The 16,215-nt window shown below is 37.3% G+C and overlaps 2 protein-coding genes across 3 annotated transcripts; both read left to right on the top strand.

Annotated features, from left to right (window-relative positions):
• Positions 1–146: 146 nt before the first annotated feature.
• LOC137169826 (adenosine 5'-monophosphoramidase HINT3-like) lies at positions 147–3,549 on the top strand. Its single transcript, XM_067573215.1, has 5 exons — positions 147–504; positions 1,491–1,608; positions 1,972–2,041; positions 2,412–2,538; positions 2,861–3,549. The coding sequence occupies exons 1-5, from the start codon at positions 412–414 to the stop codon at positions 2,939–2,941; spliced, it is 489 nt and encodes a 162-aa protein (XP_067429316.1). The 5' UTR covers positions 147–411; the 3' UTR covers positions 2,942–3,549.
• A 149-nt stretch (positions 3,550–3,698) lies between these two features.
• Positions 3,699–7,348, top strand: LOC137169827 (adenosine 5'-monophosphoramidase HINT3-like). 2 transcript variants are annotated; one of them, XM_067573217.1, is made up of 6 exons: positions 3,699–5,199; positions 5,277–5,394; positions 6,288–6,357; positions 6,546–6,672; positions 6,782–6,850; positions 6,934–7,348. In XM_067573217.1, the coding sequence occupies exons 1-5, from the start codon at positions 5,113–5,115 to the stop codon at positions 6,827–6,829; spliced, it is 450 nt and encodes a 149-aa protein (XP_067429318.1). In that variant the 5' UTR covers positions 3,699–5,112; the 3' UTR covers positions 6,830–6,850; positions 6,934–7,348. The 2 variants fall into 2 exon arrangements, with proteins under 2 accessions (XP_067429318.1, XP_067429317.1); XM_067573216.1 differs by having other exon boundaries at positions 6,782–7,348.
• The last annotated feature ends 8,867 nt before the right edge of the window (positions 7,349–16,215 follow it).

Raw genomic sequence — 16,215 nt, 5'->3', positions numbered from 1 at the left:
TCCAAAAACTGACTCTTTGGATGGGGCCCGACCCCTAGGTTGGGAACCACTGGACTAAACTAGCCAACTCCAGCAGCTACAACAGTAACATGATGCTCTAACACTGATGCTTCAGGAGGCTATTAATAATCTGATGACCTCATATATAATAATATATCAGTCTGAGGCACCAAACCACTACTTTTACTGCAATGCTTTAACGACACTTTGCTGCTAATACCTATGTACTTTTACTTAAGTGGGATTTTTCATGCAGGACTTTTACTTGTAATGGAGCACTTTTATATTGCTGTACAGATGCTTTTCCCGACAACGGAGGAGGTGCTATAGGAGGGAGGAGCACTGACAGATACCGGCAGCGAGATGAGGAATAAACAGCTGAGTTAAAATATCCAAGACAATATCGCAAACATGAAAAGAAACAAATCGAGTAAAACGGTTAATACGTGTATTTTCTGTTTAATTGCGAGCGGCCAAGACAAAGGAACAGAAGTAATTAAAAAGGTAAGATAAACAAAGGTAAAGTTACTAAAATGTGCTGTATTACGATGTGGGTTTAAGGTAGCCTATCAAGAAAATCAGTAAATCAGTAACTTAATCACTCCGTCGTTGTGATTATGGGGAGAGTTTAACAGTGGACAGCTCAATGTCAGCGTGGTAAAAAACAAAACAAAACAAGGACAAGCAACAACCTTTTGGTCTGAAAAATGAAACCAATGAGGAAGTGCCAAAAACTGCAGTGCCTCAAATGGCCACTTGAGGCTGGCTCCATGGACCCCCATGTTAAAATGCCCAACTTTACAGCAGAAATGAACACGTTTATAGCCTGGTACAAAAAGTGGTCTTTATAGCTTAGTTCCCCTTTCATGACAACTGTATGGGGGTGAATTTTTATATAATTCACCTGTTTAAATTTTATAAAGGCTTAAAGTTATGCATAATTAAGAATGTGGCCGCTTTGAGTGACAGGTTGCTATCCGGTAGGTGGTTTGTTTCAGCAACCAGGCTTCATTTGGCCCACCTCAGCTCCACCTCTTTGCCCATTTTGGATTAGCCAGCAGTTAAGACAGCGGTGCTGTAGCTCACTTTGAGCTTCTTCAGAAACCAACGGGTGATGTCACGGTCCATATTTTTACAGTCTATCGTAAAAACAGAACAAATGTAATTTTAAACAATAAACTCATAATGAATGATGTCTATTATAACAGCATTTAAATAAAAACTCATAAATTAAGACTGTCAATCTGTCAGCATGGTAATCAGTGAAGTGAACTTGTGTATGTGTGTCTGTCATAGGCCACGTTCGGGGACAAATTTCAGACTAAAGACCAGTTAAATGGGGACAGCTTGTCCAACTGGGGACAACAGCTGTGTCCCTAATTGGTAAAAAGCAGATTTTTGGGTCAGTGGTTAGGGTTAGGGTTAGAGTTAGGGTGTGTTTTTAACCAGTTCTGTCTCTTCTCTTCTGATATTTCTGTCCCCTCCTACAGAATAATGAGCTGGTGTGTTTCCGAGACATTTGCCCCGCTGCCCCTCACCACTACCTGGTTGTTCCCACAGAGCACATACTCAGCTGCCTCTCACTGCACAGGGGACACATCGGCCTCGGTTAGTCAGACAAACAGAGATCAGTACCAGCTACCACGACTACTGCAAATATTACTACCACCACTACTACTTCTTCTGTTATATTACTTCTTGTTGTAACACTACAAGTACTACAACTCTTACCACCACTACTATTACTGCTATGTTGCTGCTTCTTGCACTACTGACTTATACTTAAAGTTTTTACTACTGCTAATATTATTACAACTGCTTTTACCTCTATTTACACTGGGACACTACTACAACAATACTTCTGCCACTACTACATTTTCTCATACGTACTTCTTGCTGACTGTGTAAGTGCACAGATTTAATTTCTTTATATTAAAGCGTTGGGAAATAACAGAGTCATGTATTCCACAGTTGAAAGGATGGCTGAAATGGGGAAAGCTGTGCTGCTTGAACAAGGGATCACTGATATGAACGACATAAGGTAGAGACAGGAAGTGTCTGTATGTGTTTGTCTTGACCTTAAATAAACAACTCACAAAAGTTTAAAGTCCCCCTCAGTTCACAAATGTGCTCATTGTTACTTCCCGTGGATACTTGAGAAATTAGACTATTGTTCAAAGCAGTGTTTTTATGTCTTTAAACATGTCGGGGGGGGGGGGGATCTTTCAGAAATGCAAAAAGTGTGATTATTTAAAATGTGTGATGCCCCTTTAAGCACAAAACTAATAAGCAGAGCTTGAAATTGTAGAGGAACACACTCCCTTTATCAGTAATCAAAGGTTATTTGCTGAAGTGTTTCCTTCCTCCTCGAATTTCTAAAACTGCACTTTGGCTTGTGTTTTCCTCCGCAGGCTGGGGTTCCACCTACCTCCCTATATTTCAGTAAATCACCTCCACCTCCATGTGCTCGCCCCCGCCAGCCAAATCTCGCCGATCATGAAGTATAAATTCATTCCAGGCACCAGCAGTTTTGTCAACGTGAGTGTTGAGGAATAGAAATTCCTGCTGCCAGTTTACTTATTTTGTTAATTTTCCTTATTTCCTTTATTATCTTATACAAATAATATTAAAGTTACTATAGTATTATCCTTGCAAAGGCTTTGACATTCTTTCTGGTGATCTAGAAATTCAGAGTTATTCTTCTATTTCTGTTGTTGCCAACTGGCTAAACATCATGTAAATGTAGATAAAGTGACTTAATTGTGCGTCTTCCTTTGATCTTTCTATGTCCTAGCCTGCATCTCTCTGCCATGCACATCACATGCTATCTTAAGTTTATGTAAATGTTTTGTCTTTGCAGGAAGATCATCTACAGAAACAACTAAAAAGTATTAGTCCCCTAACCAAGTCCTTTTTAGGAAGCTGTTGGTGGTGTCCGTGAGCCAGCAGCTCCCAATCTGGACTTTGGATAATTTGCAAAGGAGCAACAAATGTCTCACAAGAGTCTTTGAACTGGAAACACTAAAGCAATGACGATATTATAAACTGACATCTAGAAAGAGGAGAAAATGTGTCTGGAAATTGCTAATGTCATCTAGCGTGGTTGTGTTGTATACATGTTCAAGCAGTTTGTATTTATTTGTATACAGTAAGCATTTATAAATAATATACTGTATATTACAGGCGTTTGTGAGTATGAATGTGGACAAAGTGTGAAATGATTTATACTTTTATGGTCAGTGACGTAAGAGAATAATGAAATGAATCTATTATACATCATGGTGGTGTGTTTAATGGTTTGTCGGGATGTCTTTAAAATAGAATACAGGATTTCTCTGCAGAGTTTTGTGTATTTTAGTGCATAGATTGAAGAGATTTTCTGTATATTGCTACAAAACAAGTTTCAACGGCAGACATCCTAGAAAGTGGCTAAAACAAAACAGCTATATAATTTACAGGCCTGATACACATTTTCTTAACTCTTCCACTGCACTAGGTGATGTTTTTTTCCACTCAGTTTCTGAAATAAACCAAAAGCCACAAACACAACTCTTTGTGCTTTGGTATTATGTCTGATCAAAAGCATATGAACTTCCACTTCAACACAGGTTAGTGCTGAAATTTAAAACATCTGTGAGTTGGGTAGGGCTGGTTAACCAACTAGTGGGCAAAAATAAGTTGTTGGCCCCCATTATCCACCCCAAATCCAAAACTAAATATGTTCCCACACTGACAGACACATTTATTGAAGAATATGTACACATATATTAATATACTAAAACTATAAAGGTATTAAAACAAGATTTTGACAAAGGATCCATCTAAGAGTTCAAGATTAGGTTACAATAATCATATTAAGGCCCACATGTCAGTTTCTGTTGGTCTTTAGTGCTGCATATTACAAAACAAAATTCATTGGGGAGGATATTTTGGGATTGTAGGGTTCTATTGGGTGCTTTAACAGAATCAAGAAAGTTACGTTTATTATTAATTGTATCATTAAATGTGAGTTTAAATCAATAACTCAACATTTGTACCAGTTTTCTGTTTGCCTATTCATAAAGTTAAAGCCAGCAGCCAGTTAGCAATTAGCTTAGCACAAAGACTTGAAACTGGGAGAAACAGCTAGCCTGGCTTTGTCCAAAGGTAATAAAATGCATGGTTACAATATATATTCACATCACAGCAATCATTAACCTCTGTATTGGTCAACAGTAGTCTATTAGGCTTGACATAATGGGGTTATTAAAAGATAGAAAGATTTTTTTTTTCAAGTTTGTCTTATGACAACAGTTAAGTGTCCATATGAACAATGACAGAGGTTTTCCTTGCTGTAATCATTCCTCTTGTTCATACTGGCTATTTAAAGATCCCCTTCAAATGCTCTTTCAATGTAAGTGCGTCCACAGTCATTTTGTGCAAAACTGCATTTAAAAGTTGATCTGAAGCTTAAATTAGGCTTCAGCAGTCTGCGTTAATCATATCAAGTGGATATCTGCCATATTTACAGTCTCTTTAGCATCAAATCCCCTCTTTCCCTCACTCTTTCCTCAGACAGTGTTTCCCTGTTGAGCTGCAGTGGAAGTTAAGTAACAAAAAGAGGGACTATAGCACTAAAGACTGTATAGTTGAAAGATATCTACTTGATTTGACTAATTGGGATGTCTGAAGCTTCATATTAGCTTCAGATAAACTTTTACATACATTTTTGCACTGAGGGAGGCTTGTGGATTTTGTCCCCCATCACTTACATTGTAAGTGCATTATGAAAGGATCTTCTAATGGTCAGTATGAACAGGAAGAATGATTATTGTAAGAAAAACCTATTTCAATGTTCATTTGGGCGCCTGACTGTTGTTTTAAGAAAGAACTTGAAAAATTGTTAACCCGTCCTTTGATTCGATGTCTGTGTTTAGAACTGTAAAACTCGGAGTTGGAAGTTACGAGGATACAGTGAATGCAGCAGTAAAGCGGCTCGATGAGCTCTGTCACCGGCTGGTTATCCTTCACTCCTGACAGCAGACACGCCCCGACAGTGTTGTCGTGACACAACACAATCGTATATATAATAATGAGCTCGTGTCTATAATAGGCACTCCTTTAAAAACACCTATGGGGACTCAGGACGCTTCTGGGAGCGGAGATTGTCTTTTCTGTCAGATAGCAAACAATCAGACTGGCACAGAAATCCTGCTGAGTGTAAGTAGAGACTCAGTCCTCACTGTTCACTGTAAATCCCTGCCTTTCACCCTACTTGTCTGTCTGTGTCCATACAGGATGATGAGCTGGTTTGTTTTCGTGACGTGAAGCCTGGAGCCACACATCATTACCTTGTTATTCCCAGGACGCACATTGACAACTGCAAATCTCTCCAGGGCCACAACATATCTCTAGGTGAGGGACTCCCAAACTTAAACCTTAAACATTTCACAGTGTGCCTGAGTGCTTGGATCTCATGTTTGTGAGTCATGAGTGTTGGTGGTAACCTGGAGGGAGATGAGTCAGCAGTCTTTTATTGATTAAAGGAAAATGTCGCCCATTCTCAGAAGTTATTACATTACATTATTTCAGTATGCACAGTATCACTATGCATAAACCAACACAGTTTGTGGGGTAATATGGTGGTAGAGTATCAGCTAAATGTAGTTCTTATATAATATCTATCTATCTAATCTCAAATATAAAACAGCTAAAGGGGTAAGATGCCCCTACGAGTAATTTTGATTTGAGGTATCTACAGACTTTGTAATTAGCATAATGCATACTATCTCATCAAAGGCATTTGCTTTGGCTAAATTTTCTTGCCCCAAGGGGCATCTTCTCCCATTTTATGTTATTATAAATTGCCGTGTAAATTGGTGTGATAATGGCGCCATTAAACCACTCTGTCTCTTGAGAGGTAATTATACATATTGCAGTACCATCAGAGATTCTCTCTGATTTCAACATTGCATGCAAAATGTTCTGAGTAAAGTGTCCCAGTAAACAGAAATAACTTGAACTCTTCTTCTCTCAGATAACAGGAGCAGTGAATGGGACCATCCACTTATTATTTTATAATAACTCAGTATCATTGAACAGATGTATGTTGCTCTCCTTGAGATAATTGAGAACAATTTTAAACCTTTTAAAAACCTGAAAGCAAAGGTTTACCTCTCTTTTATGGACTTGAAAGAATGAGATGAATAATAAACTATCCTTTGGTAATTTTAGAGTCTACTCTTGATTTTTTTTTAGGTTTTACACTAAATAACTGGACCATATTGATGTGATTTGTTTGTTGACAGTGGAGCAGATGGAAGAAATGGGAAGGAGTATACTGGAGAAGAATAAAGTCAGTGACCTCGATGACGTCAGGTAAATCACTTTACTGTCATGAGATCAGACTCAGGCCATTTCAAATGAGGTAGATAGCATCATCTTAAAAATAATTTTCTGTGATTTTTTGGCTTCACAGGTCTTTAATGGGTCATTTTTGGAGTTGTAATGCTCTTGTTCTTCAATAGTCCTTCATTGTCTGTGAACTGCTGTTTGAATCTGTGCAGGATGGGGTTTCATCTGCCCCCATTCTCATCTGTTCCCCACCTTCACCTCCATGCTCTGGCTCCAGCTAGCAAGATGAACTTGAGGTCGCAGCTTCGCTACGGGCCGCAGTCTTGCTGGTTCATCACAGTGAGTGATGCAGTATGATATGGTCGCTTTTGTATAAAATTCATTTCGTAGCACTTTTACATTACCGTCCCCATTGTGAATACTGAACGAGCTCCTTGTTATGTTTCAGGTGGACAAAGTACTTTCTCAGTTGAGGACACACAACAAAGTCACATGAAGATATTCAAAGTGTCTGAAGGTGCTTCTTAGCTGTTTATCCACCTCACTCAGTGCAATTTTAATTCAGTCCAAAAATCACCTGTTTCTCTTATTACCTGGAAGTTGACAGACGCGGCTGTGGAGAAAACTGGGGGAACGTCATCTTTTGGTGGAAGCTGTAAAAGTACAACCTTTCAAGAACTACTTGAAATTATTTAAACATGCATGAAGTCCTATCAACTGTCATAATGTGTCATTGGACCACCAATGAGGAGAGAATTATTTTCTATTGAAATATAAACCTTGATGACTGCCTTGAAAATTGATAACACATGCCTTCATAGTTTGAAAACCACATAAAAGAAGCCATATAGATGTACATTTTTACTCTGTTATAGCCAGTATTTATCAGGAAGAACAATTTGCACAATCATGCACAAATCTCACAAACCTGTTTACACACAGGGACCATTTTTGTTTGTATGTGTACTTCTTTGTTTGTGTGTGTGACATGGATCAATTAACCTACTGTATCTGACACACAGAGGCACAGTCTGTATTTTAATATTAATACATGTATATAATATGAATAAATGATCTTCATAAACTCAAAATAATCATCTCTGATGAATTCCTAAGTTATGCTTCAGTATTTCTGCTTACTTTAATAATCACAGTGGACAATGGGTCCTAATGTAAGTCTTTATTTCTCTTCCAGCACCCACACAAATGTCTGAACAACACTGTTCGAAGGAAAAACACAGAATTCATTATGAGAGCACAAAAACCCAAACATTATATTATGTACTGGAGGCCCTAATGGACCTGAATACAGCAAACAATGATACAAGGGTCTCTTTAACTTAATTATGTACTTTATTACTGCTGAAGATTTACATGTTTTCTATTTCATTATTTTAGTCCTGTTAATAGACTTAAATGTGCAATAACTGCTTTTTGGCCACTTGGGGGCGGCAGAAACAAGCTGGGAACACAAAACTTGACATATTAACACTTAATAATGTTTAGTTTATTACATTTATTTGTCAGTAATCATATACAAAGACAGCATTTTGTACCAGATTTATTTTGATCTGCAGGGGCAGGTCAAGTTGATGTGGCCAACTTGTTGTGTGCAGTTGCCTGTTTACACATCCAGCAGAAATATTAGAAACATTCATTTGGATGCATGTTTCTGGCCAGCTGGAGATTTCCAACAATTCCTGAGGGCAATAGTTGGCTCTTAAGCTGCTAAATGCTCCAATATGTTCACCAGCTAGTAGCTAAATTTGTCCTTTTTAGGTTTTTAGAGCTTTTTGCTGAAAAAAGCTGCCTGTGAACCGAAGCAGGAAAAATGCAGCTGGACAACAAAAACAATGAGCTGAAAGACTGAAATACTCAGTAGGGCTGAGGGAAACTTTGTAGTCAGGTGATAATTCTCTGTGGGTTCATTACCACAAGTGATAGTTTTTACATTACATATAGTCAGAACATTGATTATATCTGTTTTAAGATGTGTATTTCTGTTCTGAATATCAGGCATGCATCCAACTAAGTTAAACTCCAGTTATTACTGATTTGATTTTAAAAGCCTTAAAGAATGGGTTCACAATTTTTCAAGTCTGTCTTAAAACAACAGTCAGGTGCCCAAATGAACACTGAAATATATATATTTTTTGCCATAATCATTCCTCCTGTTCATACTGACCATTAGAAGATCCCTTCATAATGCACTTAAAATGTTAGTGATGGGGGCCAAAATCCACAAGCCTCCTTCTGTGCAAAAATGTATTTAAAAGTTTATCTGAAGCTAATATGAAGCTTCAGCCATCCCAATGTAATCCGACGCAATACTATGAAATAGACTGTGCCAAGTTTTATCAAGGCACATGTTGGCGCAGATAAAACTGGAGCAAAGGTTGTGATTAGTCAAATCAAGTAGATATCTTTCAACGTTACAGTCTGTTTTGTGCCCTCCTTTTGTTACTATACTTCCATTGCAGCTCAACAGGGAAACACTGTCTGAAGAAACACAAACATGGTATTTGATGTTAAAAAGACTGTAAATGTGGCAGATATCCACTTGATATGACTAACTTAGACTGCCAAAGCCTCATATTAGCTTCAGATCAACTTTTAAATACATTTTTGCGCAAAATGGCTGTGTGGACACACTGGATTTTACCCTCCATCACTTACATTGAAAGCGCATTTGAAGGGGATCCTTTTAATAGCCAGTATGAACAGGAGGAATAATTACAGCGAGGAAAAACCTCTTTCAGTGTTCATATGGGCACCTGACTGTTTCTTTCAAGACAGACTTGAAAACAATTTAGTTAAGCAATTTCAGTTTCAGTCACTTGATGTCACTGGTGTAACTTGCGTCTCTTACAGGAGCAGGTTTGATGGAGGGGCAGAGTAGAGGCTACATAAGGTGACTCACAACATGTAGCTCCTCACCAAGAATCGCTGGATCACTTTTCTTACTCATTTAAAAATTATAAAGCAGGAAACATAAGAAAACCTAAACATGATGACATTTCCTAACAGCTTTTTCCTCTACCATCCTGTTCTGGTTTGTTGCATAAATCCTGCAATGTTTATATCTGTCTATTACCCTCCTTTTGTAGGGGCTGGTGTGTTTAGGGACTTTTTTTCAAAATTAGTCCATATTTATTTTCTGTTGCAGTGTTTTGTAATATCACCATCTGATAGGACATAGTCTTTTCTCTGTCAGTGCAGTTCATGTGGAAAAAATGCTCACAAACTTCCACTATGACATCACAATTAAAAGGTTCTGCTGTTCTCACTAAACTCTCAGTTTCTGTTCAGTTACTACGAGCTAAACCAGATACCACAGTCACACAAGAGCTGCTGCACAATTTCCTCTGAGACAGTTGTTCAGAAATATTAGTATTTGCAGTTTCACAAGATCAGTGACATTCAAACAAGGTAAATCTAAAGGTGTATAATAGTATCATTTCTGAATAATCTACAGTATTCAAAAACTCTGCTGGTGAACCTATTAAAACACTTTTGATTTGTTTTGCACGTTTTGATAATTAGTCTTACTTTCTCCTAGATGTTGAAAAGTGTGAGGTTCTGAGGCAAATAGTCAGCATTTCCTTAAATTTATATCTACTATTTAGCTACTATGAAGTTAGAAAAATACCAGCTCAGACAAAACCTATTCAAGTCATCCATATGACTGAAATAGAAAGAGGACGTTTTTCTGGGACTATACTGAGTTTAAAAAAACATTGTAGTAAATGTCCAAAAATCAGTTTTCTTTCAAGTGCATTGAAAGCATTTGAATCCAGTGGACTTAAATTCCTTCAACAACTGCATTTAAATATAGCAGCCTAATCTTAGTTCAGAGAGATTTCAGTTAATGTAGTTCATATAGACATGATATTCATGCATTCGTGTACCAAAGATGATAAACATTGCTTTATTTTAACTGTAAATCTTATCATTTTGTGCTGTTCATCTGGCTAAATTTAGAGGTAATGGAGACCACTATAATGTGGATTTAACACAAGTAATGTCTGTCTGATGTAGATACAAGAGGTGATGGAGCAAAGACAAAGACGCCACAATGGTACACATCAGGGTAAGAATTTATTTCATAATTTCACATGGACGTCTGTGATGTACAGTTTAACAAGATCAATAACATCTTTACAAAGTCGTAAAGAAAGACAGTGGAAACAGATTTTCTGTTTACTGTCATGAATGACAGTAATGACATAGCCTAATGGTGACATAATTGTCTGAACAACTCTTGTAGTGTCGTTTCTCCTGAGGCTTGATGAGAGAGGAGACAGGGTGCACAGTGTCTTCGGACCTCACTGGCAGCCAGTTGTTAGACTTATCCGACTGGAGGACATGGGCATCCCTCTGAGACAAAATAATGGTCAAAATGGTCATCGTGTTGAGGACGCTTCCACCCTTGCTGAGGTTAACATGGACATAAACCAGAATGTGGAGAAGGACCCACTTCCTGGACCATCCAGTGAGAGGTCCGGGGTGGAAGATGACGAAGAAGAGAGTAGCAGCGAGAGACTCATGAGAGAATTGGAAGAGTTCTCGTTTAGCGACACTGACAGTTACTACAGCTTCTCGGACAGTGATGTTGATAATGAAGACGCTGGTGCTGGCATGCAGAGTAAACAAAAATCAAAATAAACATACTCTCTAGACTTATAAACCTATTTCAAACAACACCAACTGATATTCCATAGTCCTTCGTAGCAAGGAAGTTTATTTGGAGTAACAAAGTCTCAAGAATTAAAAGATCAACTCTGTGTTTACCAGCACAGAGAGGATTTACGATTATACTACTGAGTAGCCCAATTAAGACCATTATTTTACTGGTTTGGAGGAGATAAAATCCCCTAAAGAAAGTCATATCCTAAATAAAGAAGACTTATCGCATATCCTATATTGTTTTAATAATAAAACTGTAAAGAAATACTCATATAACCCAGTCATGAATAGAGTCATCAATTAAAATTTAGGACAGAATCAATCATTATTTATGACAAGACACTTCTTTATCTCCACTCACTCCTATAATGTCCAACTCTTCTTAAGAATTTGTCCAGAAAGACCAGGGTTTTAAAGTAAGGGCCCAGAAAAATGTAATTCAGATTGATGACCTGTATGATGGTGACACACAAATGTCATTTCAGCAATTGAAAGACTCCTATCAAATACCAGTTACACATTTTTATAGATATTTACAATTGCGACATTTTATAGAATCACAACTGGGTGGGTCCTTGGAAAAACCAAAGCTTTCTCAACTGGAATCACTGCCAACTCAAAGAATTAATGGGTTAGGGTTACATATTTCAATGAATTATGAACTCTTAATGGCAAATAATAAAGCTAACACTAACTTGGTCGAAGAGAAATGGGAGAGAGATCTTGGAATTACGATAGATGATGATCACTGGTCCCTATTGTTTACAGATGCACAAAAAGGTTTTATCAATGCAACAGACAAAATTTGTCATTTTTAAATTATCCACAGATTCTATTATACTCCTGAAAAGATGAGCTGTTTCAAGGGCAATAATACGTCTTGACACTGCCAGCTACTCTTGGCTATCATCTGGGTGGGTGTCATTTTTATTTAATGTGGCACTATAAAGCTGTCTGTCCAACCACAAAACTTTAAAGATCCCCTCCAGACATGTTTTAAGATGTATGATACGTTTTTCACAAAAAAAAGTTAATCTCATTAAAATCCTTAAAAAAAACATGTACACCTTCTTCTTCATTAAAAATTCCAGAAATTATAAATATGCAAATATTTTTATTTCAAAAGTATCACTTTTCGACTCGAGATGTCTCCTACTTCACTATAGAGTGATGTCACAAATCACGCTCATAGGTAGACGTGTCAAACTGATATTTTCGGTGCACACAGAGAAACTTTACACTTTCAGCAGATGAATTTGAAAATGGTCTTCATGTGTCAAACTCACATATACACATATACACATATACATACACACACACACACACACACACATATATATATATATAGCCACTAAAAATGAATGTATTTTTCTGTTGTCATTGTGTGATGGTGGTGACAGTACAGGAGATTGAAAAAGAAAAAGTTTTCAAACCTTGTGTCATCACAGATTTGTAAAATGATGAAGAGGGTATATATAACATCTGTCATCAACAACATGTCAGAGTCTGGAAGAAGCTGTCATTCAGCATTCATGCCAAATAACATCACTTCTCAGACAAGTGCTTTCCATCTTAGTTTAATTTAAATCTATCCAACAAAGCAACTTTGTTGTTGGCACGTCTGCATCCTCAGACAGAGTAAGAGAAGTAAAAATGTATTTAATTCATATCTATCTATATATCTATCTATCTATCTAACTAACTTGCTACAGGGCCCCACTACCTGGCCTCAAGTTTTCTGTTTGGTACATTGATTAAACACAAATTAAATTAATTTTGGAATATCTTTCATATAAGCACACAACTGAAAAAACTAAGAAGTCTGAATGTATTTTTGGCACAGGTGACCCCCTTCAAGAGGGTCTCAAGATCAGCAGGGCATACCTAGCCCTCTTCTTAAGTTGTAGTTACAAACGATAGATATTTACTTATTACTCTTACAGTTTTTCTCAACTGGTTTAGCTCATTTCTTGAGACAGTTTTAACATTCTCAAAGCTCCAGGTACATTTACAGCTTATATGGTAAAGCACAACACCATAGTTCACCTGCAAAAGGTCATAACTCACCCAAAATATTTAACTCATGCTTCAAAACAAGGTTATTGTGTCAGTAAATAAGCTAATGCCACCAAAATTAAAAGTTCCTTTGACAATGTGTAAACAGTGGTGGTCAAATGTTTAGATGTTTTGTCAGTATGGCAGTGGACCCTGGAAGTGTTTCTTACATCCAAGTTTCAGTCTTGTCCCACTTTTTCATTGACACTGAATCCTTACTGTAGTTGAATGTAATTTTCCTTTAGCGGGCTGAAAGCTGAATACTATTCAGACACTGATTTCAACACTACAAGGTTTTACATTACACTTTGTACAGCAAAAAGGCACTCACATTTCCATGTAGCTTATTTGTATTTACAGTAACTGTAAAGATCTTACAACAGAGTACAACACAATAAATGGAAACTTACACAGCAAAGTACAAAAAATGCATCAGTACAAAAAAAATCATGTGCTGTGGAAACCAAAAATACTATATAGTATAGTATAGTAACACAGTAAAGCTATTGTGCTACACTAAAGACTCCATCCACCTCACTGGACGTCCTGTCGCACCTGTCTGTCTGGCCACACCTGATATTTTCCCTTGTGATGCAACCATCCCCTGCAATCCTCTGCTGTGATGTCATCACAAGCAGCATCCACTGCAGCAAGCAGAGACATCTGATCTTGAGGACAATGATCATATACTTTCCACCTCCATGCAGAGAAGAATTCCTCAGTTTGGATTCAGGAATGGAGAATATGGAGGAATGAAGTCCATCAGCACTGTTGGTGGACAACAAACCATTCCCTGATGACATTTGAAGACATTATCTCACACAAAGTCATGTCTTATCAAACCTCTCTCATTCTCAGGGATAAGATCTCTGTAGAGGGTGTCCAAGAACGTCAGGAAATGCTGGGTCTTGTATGGGCCATTAATGGGAATATGTGTACTTACACTATTCTCAGATATTATAGCACATGTCGTTATATTGCCCCACCGTGGCACGGTGGCCTTGAATGTTTTGGCCACGTCTCCTGCCTTTCACCAAATTGAAACCATCCTCATCCACAAACACAGGGGTGTGAAGGATTTCACTTCCCTCCAGTTCCATTATTCTCTATAATACAATACACAAAATATCAAATCAGTTTTACTGTAGAATCATACAGTTACAGTTACATTCTTCTCTGCAACTTCAATTAGTATATACAGGCCATGATGAAGGAAAACCCATAACACTGTCTAATATACTACTGTGTAGTGCACACCACTGCTTTACCTGTACATACTGGTAATGCAGCTCCTTCACTCAGTTTCTCTCAAATGGTACCTTGTAGTTATTTCATGGTCATCTGATTTCTCTTCAACACTCTGTCTATTGTAGAGATGCTGACAGAGTTGATATTTTGAAAAGCATTGTCATCTAAAATTGCTCTCTGGATCTCTCTCAATCTAATAGCATTACTTGTTGTCACCATACTGCAGATCTCTTGCTATTGCTGAGGTGTAAAAACTGCTCTGCTGCCACCAGCACAAGGTAGTCATCTAGTCTGACACACTGGAATTCAGAAATAGATCATATTACTGTATTTGTACCGTCCTGTACTGTGTGTCTCATGTATTTCCTACAGTATGAGTTTCATTGACTTTTAGTTATTGTATTGCTGTAACTGGAATATTGTAACATGAATAATTACAGTATTGAGTGAGTACATAACTGTTTTCCCTGCAGAATGTTTGGATAATTGAAGACACTGTAGACGGGTTATTCGGTTGCACTTGTCTTTGTACTCTTCCTCCTCTTCTGTTTTGCTGTCTTCCCCCCACAACACCACCATGCATCCTTACTCCTCTTCCTCTTCCATGAGCAGGAAGTTGCCTCTGTTCATTGTTTACATGGCCGGGCTCCCCCATGTTCATAAATTGTAATGAGTCTTTTGCGGTTAAACTCTATAAATATGTTTGACAGTATCCATACTCATGAATAGCACCTATCATCTAACTTGACAGGATGTGCGATTGATTGATGTAAGATGCGAGAAACTTTAGCAGGTGTTACAAAACTTCCATATCAATGCTAGTTATGGAATATATTCCTGAGAGATCTTGACAGTGGATTGGACTATTGTGCATGTGATGACTTACACATTGAAAGAATTCCTACATGTTTTGGAGAGTAAAACTATTAAACTGAGAAGCAACATAACCACTTTTGATCAGCAAGACATTTGCATTTCGTAATTGTGCAAGTTGTAGACAATTGTACTTATTCGTTGTGCTAAATGTGCTGAAACATTTGCAATTTGTTTAAAAGAATGAGAAATTCAAATCTGTTGTGAACAAGTGACCAGCGATGGGGAGGTTTTCACATGCTCTTATTAATATTCATTTTCATTTGAGAATTGGGGCAAAGCAACTGAGAAAAACTGTAATAGAAATTATAATTTTGGACTGATTGTGCCAACTGAAGAAGAATAAAATTGTACCAGAAGTTGATTAACTGTTTTCACCCAAAACTTCCTTTATTTACAACAAAGAAGTACAACAACAATTGTCATATTGAAAATCTTCTGAGCTTTTTAAAAAAATTTCTTCACATCCTCAATTAAGGTGCTATATTGCTTGAGTTCAACAATAAACCAATGGAAGCAGGTTTGGAGCCAGACCATTTAGATCTGGATGTGGAATTTACTGAGAATGATCAGAAGCTGAATTATACAGGTAATCCATCCCACTGAACACAAAAACTAACATCAAATACATCAATCTGCACATTAGTACCCATTTTCTTATTTATAAAGTGTTGCATATCTAACCAAAATAAATTTGAATGAGCACAGTGAAAAAAAACAAATATTGTCATCTATCTGAATTACAGAAAACACATGCATAGTCTATATTTAGCCTAAATCTTTCCAAAACCTCTTTTTGAGGGTAAATTCAATGTAAAACACTGTAATACAACAAGCTTTTTTCCACTGTAAATCACCCATGACTGAAGACCAAAAGAATTTTGTTGCAGGAGGTCTGTGACTACATGGTTTATTCTGAATATCAATATCTCCAATAAAAATGTGCTTGGAGTTAATGATGTTAATTTCTTTAAAAACTGAAGATATTACCTGTGGGGGTGCATCAGAAACAACAATGTA

The sequence above is a fragment of the Thunnus thynnus genome, chromosome 18 (assembly GCF_963924715.1).
Source record: "Thunnus thynnus chromosome 18, fThuThy2.1, whole genome shotgun sequence".
Lineage (NCBI taxonomy): Eukaryota > Metazoa > Chordata > Actinopteri > Scombriformes > Scombridae > Thunnus > Thunnus thynnus.
This window is presented reverse-complemented; position numbering and strand designations above follow the sequence as displayed.